Here is a 14,185-nt window from a genome sequence, read left to right as displayed (position 1 = left end):
ATACATAGAAAACCAACTTATTGTTAGAAAATATTTTTCATCAAAAATATTTTTCTTCGTATCGAACATATATACCGAAAGACTCTTTAAATTAGTGTAAGTTAACCTAATTTAATGGTGTAAAAATGTGCTGGAAATTTATAAAATAAATCAAAATTGGCACCTAACCTTTTTGGGGGATTTTTATGACTTCTTGTTGTAGCCCCCCACCCACCCTGTCTCTCTCTAAAACACACATTTGTATTCATTAGACTTGTGACTATCATCTTTTTAGGCAATTTTCCAGTCACTTGCAAGCAAAAGATTCTCTAGGTTTTTTGCCAATTTTGTAAGTACTTATTATTCCTCCACCATCAACACTAACTATACCTTTTTTTTCCCTATAAAATTCTAACAAGCCTTTTATTATATTTCTTCTTGCCAAAAACAAGAAATTAACTCTCTAGCTTGTTCATCATTGTGATTAATTTTTTCAGTTATATAATGGTGAGAGGGAAAACTGAGATGAGGCGTATCGAAAACGCGACAAGCAGGCAAGTCACTTTCTCAAAGAGAAGAAATGGATTGTTAAAGAAAGCCTTTGAACTTTCTGTTCTTTGTGATGCTCAAGTTGGATTAATTATTTTTTCTGCTAGAGACAAACTTTATGAATTTTCAACCTCAAGGTAATTAATTTTACATCTTTTTTCCTCTTTTTTTGTTTTATGTTTTTATTGTTTTAGATTATATCAGATCTAATATATATTAACTAGTTATTTTGGTGAGTTAAAAAACACTTATTAATGAAAAAATATCTTATGACTTGATGAAATAAAACATATATTTTATGACTTGACCAACATTCTATATATGTCTCACTTAATAATATAGATATATATATAGTACTAGTATCATTTATGAAGAGTTTTAAGTTTTGTACCTTTTGACAGTGTATCATAAAGGTGGATGTTGGTGTTTCTATTTGTCTATGTGTAGCAATCCTAGTTACTACTTTTGTTTCAATTTATATGTCTTATTAGTTTGACTGAATACGAAGTTTAAAAGATTAAAAAAAGTTTTTGAATTTTGTGATCTTAAATTAATTAAAGATATGTGATTATAAATCTTGTGATCTTAAACTTTATTATTGGGGCCGATTAAAAAAATTAAGACACTTAAATTAGAATTGAAAAATGAATGAGTTCTCAATATAGTTCTTAATTACCATGGCATAAAACCCTAGGGTATACTTTTTTTTTCCAGCAACCAAGTAGTAGATCTACTAGCTAAGGAAGGCACAAAATATAGGTAGCTAAATAATTTTATCATTTCTGGTATGAGTTTGGTAGAGCACAATTGATTCAAATCATGTATTTATCTTTAAAAATATATTTGAATGTGTATTAATTATAAATTTTAAATCCAAAATTCAAAGAGCTTCAAAACTCATAAATCAAATCTTGAATGAGTAATTATTCTTTCTATCCCAATTTATGTGACACTCTTTTTTCTAGTCAATCCAAAAAAAGAGGAACATTTTTCTATATATAGTAATAGTTTAACTTTAAACTTCTCTTCTTCTTTTTTATCCTTAATGTGATGATTTATAACCGCGGAATATATTTTTTTATTACTCGTTTTAGATCACAAGTTTTTGAAAATCTTTCTTTTCCTCTTGTATTCTGTTTCGAGTCAAAGATCGTTACATAAATTGAGAGATGGACTGTAGAAAAATACTACTCCCTCCATCTCAATTTATGTGATTTAATATGATTAAGCATTGAGCTTAAGAAAGAAAGATTCTTGAAATTTATAGTCTAAAACAAGTCATGAATGACTATAAATCATTTCATTAATAGTAAAATGTTTTAAAGTAAAATTATTAATTAAATATAAAAATGTATCATTATTTTTGTAAACTAACTAAAAAAAATGAGTCATATAAATTAGAACAGTAAGTAATAGTATTTCCTTGTACAAAAGGAGGAGGATACCGATACACCATGGAAATATGCCTCATTATAAGACCTCCATCTTATGTGTTGTTTAAAGTTTAAACATTTCTCATTTAGGGTTAACAAGTGTGATCACCAATAATTCCCATATTAAAACTTGATTAAAAAAAAACAAAACTGACAAAAGTAAAAAGAATACAGTGTCAAAGGCAAATGTATAAGAGCCAGTTGTCAAATTAGTAGTTGGATTTTATGTGTTCCTTTTAGAAAGGCCACACTCTTATGTTGTTTCCATTATAGCACACCTTCAGAATCTTTGTAAGACTTTGCAAATCCCTAATCACTATGTGCCTCGTCAATATATTTATTATACTTTCACTTCTGGTCAAAATTTGAAGTTAACGAGTTTTTTATTTATTTTTTTACATTTTTAAGTTTTAAATTAGTAATTTATATATATTTAATAAATTTAATAAGACAATACAGAATTTGACACGCCTCTTCATGCTCAACCTAATGGAGTGTGGAGCGGGAGTTCAAATGGAAATGAATTTAATTGTAATATATTGTGAAGATATAACACTTGAGTTTAATTCAACTTGAAAAGTTCATTCATGAAGAGAGAATTATTCCAAGTCTGTATACCAAATCATCAGCACATTTATCAACTAATGTGAGACAACTCTAATCCATTCTAACAAGAGGTAAAATTACATTGATAATGTATATTGTATAAATAGTTTACACTAGCTATCAAAGACAGCAATAAGCTTTAGATTATAGGTTCGACAAAATTAAGATTTTATTTCACTAAACCTTGTATATATGTTTAAAATTTTATTGTATGTATAAAAATTAATTTTTGATGCCTATAGTCATTGTCTTACCATTCAAAACCAATAAACTTCAAATCATGAGTCTGTTTATGATAGATGTTAATGGGTATAAATTAAATTTGAGTTTTACTTCTACTCAACAGTAGTGTAAAAGAATCCAAACCTCAAAAATAATATTTTCTTTGTCCCTATTTATGTAACACACTTTTTTTTAGTCAAACTAAAATAAAATTGACATATTTCTGTATTTAGTAAAAATATCATTTTAAAATACTAATTTTACCCTTAGTGATAAGATTTATAGTCACACACAAATATGTATGTCTTGTTTTAGATCATAAATTCCACAAGTTTTTCTTTCTCTAATAAATTTCATATCAAATTAAACAACATCACATAAATTGAGACGGAATGAGTATATATTACTTTTTATATTATTGTACAATTAATGTTCTTAGGGGTGAGTCTGGCAATGTTCACCCCACTTACTATAGTAACTATAAACAATGTGAAAGAATCCACTTTGACAATGTAAAGATATCCTCAAAAGGCATGGCTACAAATACGGGAACAAATGAGGATACCAAAAGTATGTCACACTTCCATATACCTTTTCTCTTCTTTAATATGTCATCAAAATCCATTTTTTTATAAAAAATAATAATAAAACAATAGCTTAATGAGACTCACCAACATGGATTGTGGTGTAGTGGTGAGACTGTTTCACTCTTAACCAGAGGTTTTAAATTCGATCGAGCCTTGGTATGGAGAAAATCTTGTTGGGAGCGCCACCTCCGAATGAACCTACAGCGTGCGATCCAAATTTAGTTAGAAATCCATTACAAGCTTTGAACACCGGCTGAAAAACAAAAAAAAAATTAACAAGACTCATTTCCAAAATAATCCTTCCCAACAAGCTCATCATCATCCAAGATGTGTCCATCATTGGGAAAGGTGTCATCAATTCATAGTGGGTTATGGTTATCAAACAATTTGTAGTCCTCAAAAAGAGTTGCATCACCATCACAATTCACACCACTAGACACTATACTAGGAGTGATCTCCTCATCGTCATCATCAAACAAGATATTATACTTAAAGAGAGATTAATCAATCAAAGATGAAGAGTTACATGTAATCTCATTCTCAAAAAAGACAAATGTCATTGATCAAGGAAGTTTCAATCACAATTCACATGACATCTATGAGCAAAACAAGTATAGGAACTAATTGACAACAAGAGCTATATCAAAGCTAAAACCTCCGATTAAGAATCTCAACAAGCACCTAATGTATAAGATCCACACAAGAGAAATGAATTCTCAAGCACAAACCTATCACTAGATAACCCTCAAGAGGAATGATCCTCAAACAAACAATCTCTTCAACATTTCCTAACAATTATGACCTTAGCCTAAAAGTCTCTCTAGAGTTACACTCAATTCATGAGAATTTATCATATCAAAATAATCTTAAGTCTAAAGGAGCTATTCTCCATTATTATAGCCTAAACTAGCTATTTCATAAATACTCTTAATGGACGAAGGGTCTTCTTAGGCTTGCATTTCAAGAATAGCCATTTTTGCATTAACAACCTCTTTCTCCTTACTTTGAGTAGTCTTCCACATATATCATTGTACTTCTACTTTAGCACATTCTCGAGCTTCATGCCTTTGTTTCAAGAACCCTCCAAGCCTCTAAGGTAGCGATTCAATGACAAGTGTACAAACTCTTTAGCTCAGCTTCTTGTGTAAGGTTTTGATGAAACTCGACTTGCAGCAGGCACTATTCCGTCAAGTAAGTACTCGCCTATTCAAGTTAACATGATAAGCTTATATATCTACAGAATCAAGATAAACAAGAGCACACGCTTGAATTTCATGTATAATTATCTAGCAAGACAATTAACATATGCCTATCCTAGTAGTGAATTTGTTCCCTGACCTATTGATGTTTGGGTTCAAGACTCACTCAATCTGAGTTCATCTATAGATTCATAATAGTATTTTATTATTCACTATGCAACAAAATAATTAAGAGCAGGATTAAATGAACAAATCAATATGATATAATCAGTGTAATCACTCTAACCACATTCATGAACTATCCATAGCATTAGAACAAGCCACTAATTGTAGTCATGGCAACAATCTCTTTTTAGAATTTTTTTTTATCACCGTATGGTGGTGAGATCTTTTTATATAGATGAATAAAATTACAAAGTTAAGGGGAGCTTAAGCTAGACCCGCTGTTCCAAATCGCTATCAATAGTTGCTTCACAAAAATTAAGGTTCTGGCAAAAAATATACAAATTTTGCACAAATTACAAGCCCAGCGTGTAAGAAAAAATTAGCTATACATCTCAATTGAATCAGTTCTATACAAAATAATTCTTCCTCTACTTATGTCTTAGGGACTCCATTTGTATGAGATCAAGTTTGTAATGTCCGATGGCTATCAATGATAGGTGAGCATGTGCCAAAATAACCAACTCCTCATTCGTAACAGTGGCGGCTCTACAACTTTGAAAAAAAGGCAACTGCCTTAGGCCCCAAAATTTGAGGGGCCTCATTTTTTAAAAATACAATAGGTTATACATATCGCTTATAATTTGTAGAAAATATAATTTTTCATAAAAGAGCAAGGAAGTAATAGAAGTTTGATAAATTATGAGTACTATGTCTCAAGAAAGATTAAATAATTGGCTATAATAAACTTCATAAAAAAAAATATATTCTAATTTAAGGCCTCCATTCGGATTTTACTTTAGGCCACCGATTTATTAGAGCCGCCCCTGATTCGTAATACTCCATTTTGTCAAGGCATCTGCAACGAGCATATTAGAAGAAATAATGTATGCATTAGCTTCGTGTATTAGTAGTATATCTTAGCTTGTTTGTACACCTTTTCAGCTTATTTATAACTAACAATTGCATTATTAGTTATATATACTCTATTTTGTATTGATGAGGAGTGTATTACTAATACATAGAAATCTATGGTATTAGTAATGTAAGAGGATTTAATGCATGTATTAGACTGTTTAAGACTCAATTGCCCCTCAAATTTTTTTTACATGATTTTTTCCATCATATTTGTGAAGGGTGTCTTTGTAAATAAATGGGATAAGGGTCTGAAAAATACCTCAACTTTGGTTAGATTTGTTGTTGCGATACTAAACTTTCATGAGGACCTATTACCTCCCTAGACTATTTAATACCGTATTTTAAACATATATATTTGTCCACGTGGACATAAAAAATAATGCAAAATTATAAATAGTAATGTGTCCACGTGTGCACATATATACCTTTAAAATACACTATTAAATAGTTCAGGGGGTAAAAAATACAGTATTAAATAGTCTAGGGAGATAATAGATCCTTATGAAAGTTTAGTATCGCAACAGCAAATCCGACCAAAGTTGGGTATTTTTCAGACCCTTATCCCTAAATAAATATTTTTTAAAAAACTATGCATTACATGTTATTTTTTATTCACCAAATCAAACAATGCATATGAAACAATATCTACATAATTAATCCAAGCATAACTAATTATAATACAAATATTACTAATACACTCTATTAAACATAATTTGTATACTCCCTATCGACCCCTATTAGTCCTTATACAAGTATTACTAATATACTCTTTGGCTGCTTTTTCCTTGGTCATTCCACTCAAAAGCTGTCCAAGTTCTTCCTCACTCTTTCTAACGCTCATTCTTGTTACTTAAGTGCTTTTAGAGATAAGGGTTTAAAAGGATTTAATTAAGAACAAATATGGATATTTTGGGGATATTAGTCTTTACATTTTAGCAAATTTAGTATTTAGCTTAAGGTACACAGTGTTTAGTTGTTAGAGGTTTCATAGACAAATAGTTAGTATGCTCATATGACATAGTCATACACTTCAACATGATTGATCATGGTCACAGACTTCAACATGATTCAAAAATTAGCTAATAAAGCTGATTATGTTACCGATGTTGTGGAGAAATGCAGCATGCAGGAGATTATCGAGCATTATCAGAGGCATACTAAAGATATTCAGTGTGAAAATCCAGCCATGGAACAGAATAATATGCACAATTTGAAGCATAATACATCAAGTTTGATGAAGAAGATTGAGCTTCTTGAAAAATCTAAGAGGTTTAACTTTTAATCCTACTTTACAACCTAATATTGTAATTTATTTGATACAAAATGGAAGTAATTATATGAGTATATTATATTCCATTTGCATTAGGAAGCTCTTAGGAGAAAGTTTAGAATCTTGCAGTCTTGAAGAACTTCAACAGATGGAACATCAGTTGGAACGGAGTATCAACATCATCCGCGCAAGAAAGGTTAATTTTCTTTTAAAAGAAACATCACGCGATATCTATATCTATATCTATATATAAACGAAGATTAGCATAAACTTGACACATCATTCCTTGTTTGTATTCAGATGGAAGTCTTTAGGGAACAAATTATGAGATTGAAAGAAAATGTAAGGCCACACTGACTCACTTAATTATTTTAAGCTGCAATTCCTATGAACATGGACAATTTCTTGTATATAAAATGGAGCCTTATGCATATATTATAATTGGAGCATGAATAATATCATGTAAACTAAGAATTATGACGTGGCTGACTTTGATATCATGATAAGAAATGAATCATGGCCTAATTAACTCAACTTTAATTTAAAAACTAGCACATGAGATAAAGATTGTTGAACTCAATTATAGTATATACAATTACAAGTTACAATGTTATTTTTATTTACATATTATAAGTACAATTTAGCCATTTATAATCTATTTTTTAGATCATTACCATATGGTTTTAAAAGTTACTTTTTGTTATAGTTCAACTTAACTTGATAATATAAAAATGGGATAAGGCACAAGTATCCCCTAGACTATAATCGAAATCTCAAGGACACACCTTAACTAAACTAAGGTCCTATTACCCTCAAACTCATTTTTTTTTTTGTAATTTTGCACACCTTTGGGCTTACGTGGCACACTATGTGACTTCATGTAGTTGAGGTGCGTGGGAGATGTTTGGATGCCACGTAAGTCAAAAAGTTGTACAAAATTATAAAAAAAAAATGAGTTCGGGGTAAAAAGACCTTAGTTTAGTTAAGGTGCGCATCTAGGATTTTGGTCATAGTCTAGGGGATACTTATATGCTTTATTCCTATAAAAATTATTACTATCAAGTTTACATAACTACTTGCTTTTGCACAACACATCTTATTGCAAATACAATGCTATGTGAGGGAAATTTATTAGTACTAATTGTTTTTGTCTCTTAATTATTATTTCCAGGTGAAAGACCTCTCATCAGAAAATGTTATGTTGTTAGAGAAGGTACTTTTTCTTTCTCTCCATCTCAACCTTTAAGTTACTATTATTTTTTTTAAAATGGGGTAGGGAAAATAGCGGCCCGAGGATTATAAGACGAAGAATCAAACCCTCATTACCAAGTGAAAGTTCAGATAGCCAACTCGAGCTTTCCTTCTTGCAAGTTGAACTAATTTGCTTGTCCTTTTTGCTTTTAGTGTGGAGGTCTTGAAATGCAACAAACATCAGGTGGAGAAGACGTTTCTATAGTGATTAGTAGCGAAAAATCGGATGTAGAGACTGAATTATTTATTGGACTACCAGAGTCATGCAGAACAAAGCGTCCCTAAGTTAACCAACGCCTCACTTTGATTATGTCGTGAAGCTGACTCATGAATCCTATCCATAAACCCGAAAATGAAACATTGTTCGTTTCCTATTTGGCCTCTGAACCACTTTGGTCCTTATAAATAATGTAATTATGTATGCATATATAATGAAGTTGTGAAATAATATTCCAGTTGAATTGTTTTGCACTTGAGCTAGCTAGAACTTAATAATAATTTTCCCTTTGTGGACAAATGATGGCCGCTATCAGGTATAAATTAAAGGTATAATACATAAATATGTTCTTTAATATCTGTGTTCTACAATTTTAGGTTTGTATAAGTAGACATTTAAATTTACATAAAGTTGAGCAAGTAAGTATACACATTTTATATGGCATAATACAAATCAGCTGCCACTTGTGCATACATAGGACGTATGTGTCTACTTGTACAAATTTAAGTGTATGTATGTTTACATGTGCACACCCAAAATTTGAGGACATAAAATATCAGTTAAAGTCAAATTAAATGACATATTTATATGACATAATTAAAAGTAACAGGCGAAAAATGGACCAATGTTTTGAAATTGGTAGATGCACCTTGTATTATATATATATATATATATATATATATAATGTTTAAAAAGGAATTATATCCACGTTTTGTTACAGGGATAGGAATATATATATATATAATAATAATGGACTAAAATATTCCACAATAATTTTTTTTACATAAGTGGTGCAATGCATCATATTTTTAGGAGGCTTTTTTTTTGTATGTTTGGTGGGGGTGGAGGGGTGCATGTATCATTTGATCAATTAGCAGTGGCACCATCCAAGATTTTAAGTACTGCTTCTTTTGTAGGCAATGCAGGAATTGCTCCTTTTTCTGTTACAGTTATTGCTCCACATCCGTTAGCAAATAGGAGTGCATCCCTTAATTTCTTCTCATCCTGCACCGCAACCCAAAAAATTAATAATTGAGATTTAACTTATATACACTGACTGAGTGACGTCTGACAATGTAAATAATTGCAAACGACGATATGATAGTACCATGTAAATGTCTGGATCTGAGGCCATACTGTTGAGAAGTCCACCAACAAATGCATCACCTGCTCCTGTGGTGTCAACTGCTGTAACTTTAACGCCATTCACTCTTCCATGAAAATTCTGAAATAATTAAGTTACCTAATTGTTAGTATTTTTTGGGCGATAAAAAATATTTATACAATTAAGTCAGTAACCATAACGGAAGTTATAGTGACTAATAATAATTACCTTAGTATAGTATCTGCAACCGTCTCCGCCTTCAGTTACGAGCAAAAGTTTAAGGTTGGAGTGGAAAAGCTTAGTCATGACCACATTGTCATCATAAGCATCTTCACCATTTGTTAAAAATGTGATTTCATCTTCACTTACCTGAAATTAATAACAACGGTGAAACATGATATTCTAATTTAAGAATTGTAATAAAGTAATTAACCCTTCATATCGTAATAAACTGGTATTAAGACATAGTAATTAATATCGATTGTACTTGCCTTAATAATGTCAGCTTGGTCCCAAATGCTTAAAATTCCTTCTCGAGCAGCCTCGGCGGATGGCCATAAGGGCAACCTTAGATTTGGGTCGTAAGAAAGAATGCAGCCTGCATTTTTAGCAGTCTCCATGGCAGCAAGATGAGCTGACCTACATGGTTCAGCAATCAAAGAGATTGAACCATAGTGAAAGATTCTTGCCTGTAAAAATGAAACAAAATAATTAAATTATATATTGCAATCTAAAACATACTTGAATATTATCTATGCATCGCGCAGACATATATACTAGTGTTAATTTACCTTTTGAATGAGATTTTTGTCGAGTTCTGCCTCAGTTAGAAGCATATCAGCACTTGGATTGCGGAAAAACATGAATTCTCTCTCACCATCTGCTTTCAATGTAACAAACGCCAATGCTGTTCTAGCATGAGTATCAAAACGCATACCAGAATTATCGACATTGTTCTGTTTTAATATATCAGCTAACATGTAACCAAACTCGTCTGCACCCACCTACAAATAGTTGAAGATAGTTATTTCAGGTGTGTTTTTGATCGTTCACTCTGAATAATTAAATTAAATGTATGTACGATACCTTGCCAATAAAGGCGGAAGAACCTCCTAATCTTGCAATACCAACTGCAACATTAGCTGGAGCCCCACCAGGAGCCTTTTTAAAACCAGGTGCTTCTGCAAGTGAAACTCCAGATGCTGTAGGCACAAAATCTATCAACAGCTCCCCAAAACATACAACCAGGTGATCATTTTCCTGGACTGAATTTTTCTTCATCGATAGAGATGTTGGTGAACCTACATACGCACAATTTCTGTCACATAACGTTGATTAAAAACATCCACACTATTCACTTTATACTTTGCATCAAAAATATTGAATTCAAATGAACTCCCTGCCTGAAAGTTACATCCACGCTCCTGATGATTGTTGAGAATATAATTAACTAATAAAAAATGTGTTCTCTCTAATAGCTTAAGTTTTTAGATGAGATGGTCACTCACTTCAACATGTTATTAAAACAGGCAGAGGTTTTGAGATCGAATCTCATAGCCACCCATCAAAAAGAATTTTCACGTTTTTGACCCATGAAAAAGAATCAGGCCCGCACGTGAGGGGGCGTGTTGAGAATAGAAAATTTTTAGATGAAATAATCACACACTTCAACAATGATCACACTCTCTTACGTGGTGTTTGTTAGATTAATTCTCAATTGTGGCATTTGATCATTTATTTATTTTTTTAGAATTTCTGGCTCTGTCACCATGATCATCCATGGGAATTAACGAAAATCTCATCTCCTAAAAATTGAGGAATTAGTGACGGACAAAATTTTATAGCTAAACAACAAAAATTTTATGCTAATTCGATGTAGCTACAGATTAGCAACGAAGTTTAATTAGCTAGGAATTGTCGATAAATTCGGTAGAAAAGAAGGAGTCCTTACATATAGAGCTCTTGCTTTTATTGAGTTTATTAGAAGAAGAGCTCTTAGATAGCTTGAAGCTGCTTCTCATGGATCGGTCAAGGATAACAGGGAAACAACAGGCCATTTTCGACCCTTTTTTGCTTGACCGATCCATTTTTATTTTTACATATAAAATATAAGAAAAGCAAGCTATGAAAATTTAATTTTATGTTATTCATTCTATATATAATCAAACTTTAACCCTACTACTTAGGATATCTAGTGGTTTTTCAAATTCTTACCACAAAATATTTACTCTACACAAGAAAATGACCGGTTCTGTTGAGCAGATTATATTTTCATGAGCGAACACTTGCCATTACTGTCCTAGTTTTTCTATAAATGACTCATTTTTTTATATCCATATATATTTGGATGTTATAAGTTGGACAAATTGGCCTACAAAAATGCTTAGATTTATCTACAAATTTTTTCTTTGCGTGGACTAGCCGTATTTAGGGTAGTTTTTAATTTTTATCTTTTAAATTTGTGGTTTTTATTTTTTATTCTTTATTATTTAATAAAAAATTGTACGGCAAAGTATCCTCAATTTTTAAATTTGTTTTATATAGTTTCACACTAAAAATAAAAAATAAATGAAATAAGAACAAGAAATTCAAATAATGATAAGCAAATTAAATAGATTTATAAGAGAGATATTTAAAATTCAAATTAGTTGTTGAATTAAAATAGTAAAAAAAAAAATATCACTCATGAGAAGGAGTGAATATATTCCTGAAATTTGAAAGAAGGATCAAACATACTTTTACCAAAAAATAAATTTAAAATTAACCTTTTTTTACTTTATTCATCAACCAAAGGGGTATATCTAAGTCATTTATGTTATCATCCTTAAACTATACCCCAAACTTATACTACATCCTTAAAGTATCATTCTTAGCAGAAAACATTTTTCAAGTATTTAAAAGTGAACAATTATCATCCTTCTACTTGAGTTTATCAGAAAACTAACAGATCCCACAAAAATCAAGTCATCCCTTCGTAATATTATTCTTAGATACGCCAAAAATACCATCATCAACTTTTTTGGTAATTGAATTTAGCATTATACAAAATCTTTTAATTTGATAGATTTTTTTCATTTATTTTTCATGTAATTTGATATTAAAAATATTATTAGTTGAAATATGTTTCTTCTCAATTGAATTGCTAGAAGCGACGTTTGTTGGAGACTTCCGCTTCTAATAATGTAAAATGAAACCCAAATGCGAGATGTGATCAATATTTTGATCACGTCAATATCAAATTGACCCACAAATTTATTGATCTAAATACAGCTTGGCATTGAAAAAGGTCAAGATAATTAAACTCCATTTTCTTTCCGTTACTAAATGAGAAAAAAGAGCAAATCATGTATCCTCACACCTTCCAAACATTTTTTATTTCAGTAAACAATGGTGTCTAAGATTTTTAATATTTGTTTCAGGAACTTTTTATAGCAAGTAATGAAATTATGCAGGGAAATTTTTGTTGATAGTCACGTGAACTGCTCATGTTTTTGTAGGATCCCTTAGTTTTTTGACGATATCTAACAGAAGGATAGAAATTGTTAACTTTCAAATACTTAAGAGGATGTTTTTTTGCCAAAAAAAAAAAAAAGATATTTTAAGGATGTAATTTGATTTAGGGGTATAGTTTAAGGATATTTTTTACCAAAAGACTCTAAGATATATGTGAGCCATTTTTTTTATAACAAGGTGCATATCAGTTCTAAGTCGCAAAGTAGAGGAGTATATATCAAGCTTTTTTTTTCAAAACATTAGTGTCAATTATATCCTCTGTAATCTTTTGATTCCCAATTTTATGTATAATTTGTATAAAATGAAATGTATAATCAATGTATACTTGACATATATATATTTGTTAATTATAATTATTATGCTAATTACACAATATATAAATGAGAAGCATTGAAAAATTGACAAACTTGATAAAAAAATATTGTCTTCAGTAGTAATCATTGTTTTAACCAGCTTTCATCTTTCTTGAAATTCTTCCAAGAAAGTATTATGCAAAATCATATTTGAAAATGAACGAGCGAAATAAATATCAACTATCATCATACTTTGATCGATCGAAAACTATCTAAAGAGGATAAACATTTTTGCATCTAAGTGAAAGAAGAGAAAATTGTGAAAAGAAACTGTAAGGAAAAAAGAGAAATGGTAATTAATTAGTAGAGAGGGAAGTGAAGTTGAGACCTAGGGTGTGTTTGGTATGAAGGAAAACATTTTCCGGAAAATGTTTTCCAATTTTCTCATGTTTGGTTGGGTTAAATGTTTTGGAAAATATTTTCCAAATCAACTCATTTTCCTCAAATTTAAGGAAAATGACTTCCCTTCAAAACTTAAGGAAAACATTTTCCAAAAGACCAAAACTCTCTTTCAACTTCAAACTACAATTACTTTTTTGTTAAAAAAATCAATTTATTTTGTCCCTACCCTCCAACCAACCCCCCCCAAAAAATAATAATTTAAATCTTGTTTTTAAATTCAATTTTTTTACCTACCCTCACCCCTACCCCTACCCCCACCCCCTCCCAAAAAAATATTAAAAATTATTTTTAAAAGATATTTCTAATTTCAATTTTTTATTTTTTACCCCCACCCACTACCCTCATCCCCTCCCTCCCCTTCGATTTTTTTATTGTTTTTAAAAAATATTTTCAACTTCAATTTTTTATTTTTTCATCCC

At 30.6% G+C, this 14,185-nt stretch overlaps 3 protein-coding genes across 10 annotated transcripts in view; 2 read left to right on the top strand and 1 right to left on the bottom strand.

Moving 5' to 3' along the window:
- The window catches only part of LOC125864477 (actin-depolymerizing factor 10-like), a 616,735-nt gene that overhangs the window by 509,218 nt on the left and 93,332 nt on the right, over positions 1–14,185 (top strand). The gene's annotated exons all lie outside the window — the stretch shown is intronic.
- LOC125864470 (MADS-box protein SOC1-like) lies at positions 198–8,496 on the top strand. 2 transcript variants are annotated; one of them, XM_049544485.1, is made up of 7 exons: positions 198–328; positions 477–665; positions 6,778–6,924; positions 7,022–7,121; positions 7,226–7,267; positions 8,097–8,138; positions 8,330–8,496. In XM_049544485.1, exons 2-7 carry the CDS (start codon positions 484–486, stop codon positions 8,459–8,461), a joined length of 645 nt encoding a protein of 214 aa, XP_049400442.1. In that variant the 5' UTR covers positions 198–328; positions 477–483; the 3' UTR covers positions 8,462–8,496. The 2 variants fall into 2 exon arrangements, with proteins under 2 accessions (XP_049400442.1, XP_049400443.1); XM_049544486.1 differs by lacking the exon at positions 7,226–7,267.
- Positions 9,241–11,599, bottom strand: LOC125864453 (probable fructokinase-7). Its single transcript, XM_049544467.1, has 7 exons — positions 11,450–11,599; positions 10,585–10,799; positions 10,290–10,502; positions 9,990–10,187; positions 9,727–9,867; positions 9,502–9,618; positions 9,241–9,398 (listed from the first exon to the last, which is right to left on the bottom strand). Exons 1-7 carry the CDS (start codon positions 11,583–11,585, stop codon positions 9,261–9,263), a joined length of 1,158 nt encoding a protein of 385 aa, XP_049400424.1. The 5' UTR covers positions 11,586–11,599; the 3' UTR covers positions 9,241–9,260.

Source organism: Solanum stenotomum, chromosome 5 (genome assembly GCF_019186545.1).
Source record: "Solanum stenotomum isolate F172 chromosome 5, ASM1918654v1, whole genome shotgun sequence".
Classification (NCBI taxonomy): domain Eukaryota; kingdom Viridiplantae; phylum Streptophyta; class Magnoliopsida; order Solanales; family Solanaceae; genus Solanum; species Solanum stenotomum.
This window is presented reverse-complemented; position numbering and strand designations above follow the sequence as displayed.

Excerpts from the sequence above, each read along its gene's own strand:
- LOC125864470 (XM_049544485.1), top strand. The coding sequence starts at position 484 with ATGGTGAGAGGGAAAACTGAGATGAGGCGTATCGAAAACGCGACAAGC. Across the intron at positions 666-6,777 it reads TATGAATTTTCAACCTCAAG|CATGCAGGAGATTATCGAGC; the intron begins GTAATTAATTTT and ends GGAGAAATGCAG. Across the intron at positions 6,925-7,021 it reads CTTCTTGAAAAATCTAAGAG|GAAGCTCTTAGGAGAAAGTT; the intron begins GTTTAACTTTTA and ends CATTTGCATTAG.
- LOC125864453 (XM_049544467.1), bottom strand. The coding sequence starts at position 11,585 with ATGGATCGGTCAAGCAAAAAAGGGTCGAAAATGGCCTGTTGTTTCCCT. Across the intron at positions 9,868-9,989 it reads ACCAAGCTGACATTATTAAG|GTAAGTGAAGATGAAATCAC; the intron begins GCAAGTACAATC and ends TATTAATTTCAG. Across the intron at positions 9,399-9,501 it reads CAGATCCAGACATTTACATG|GATGAGAAGAAATTAAGGGA; the intron begins GTACTATCATAT and ends GTTGCGGTGCAG.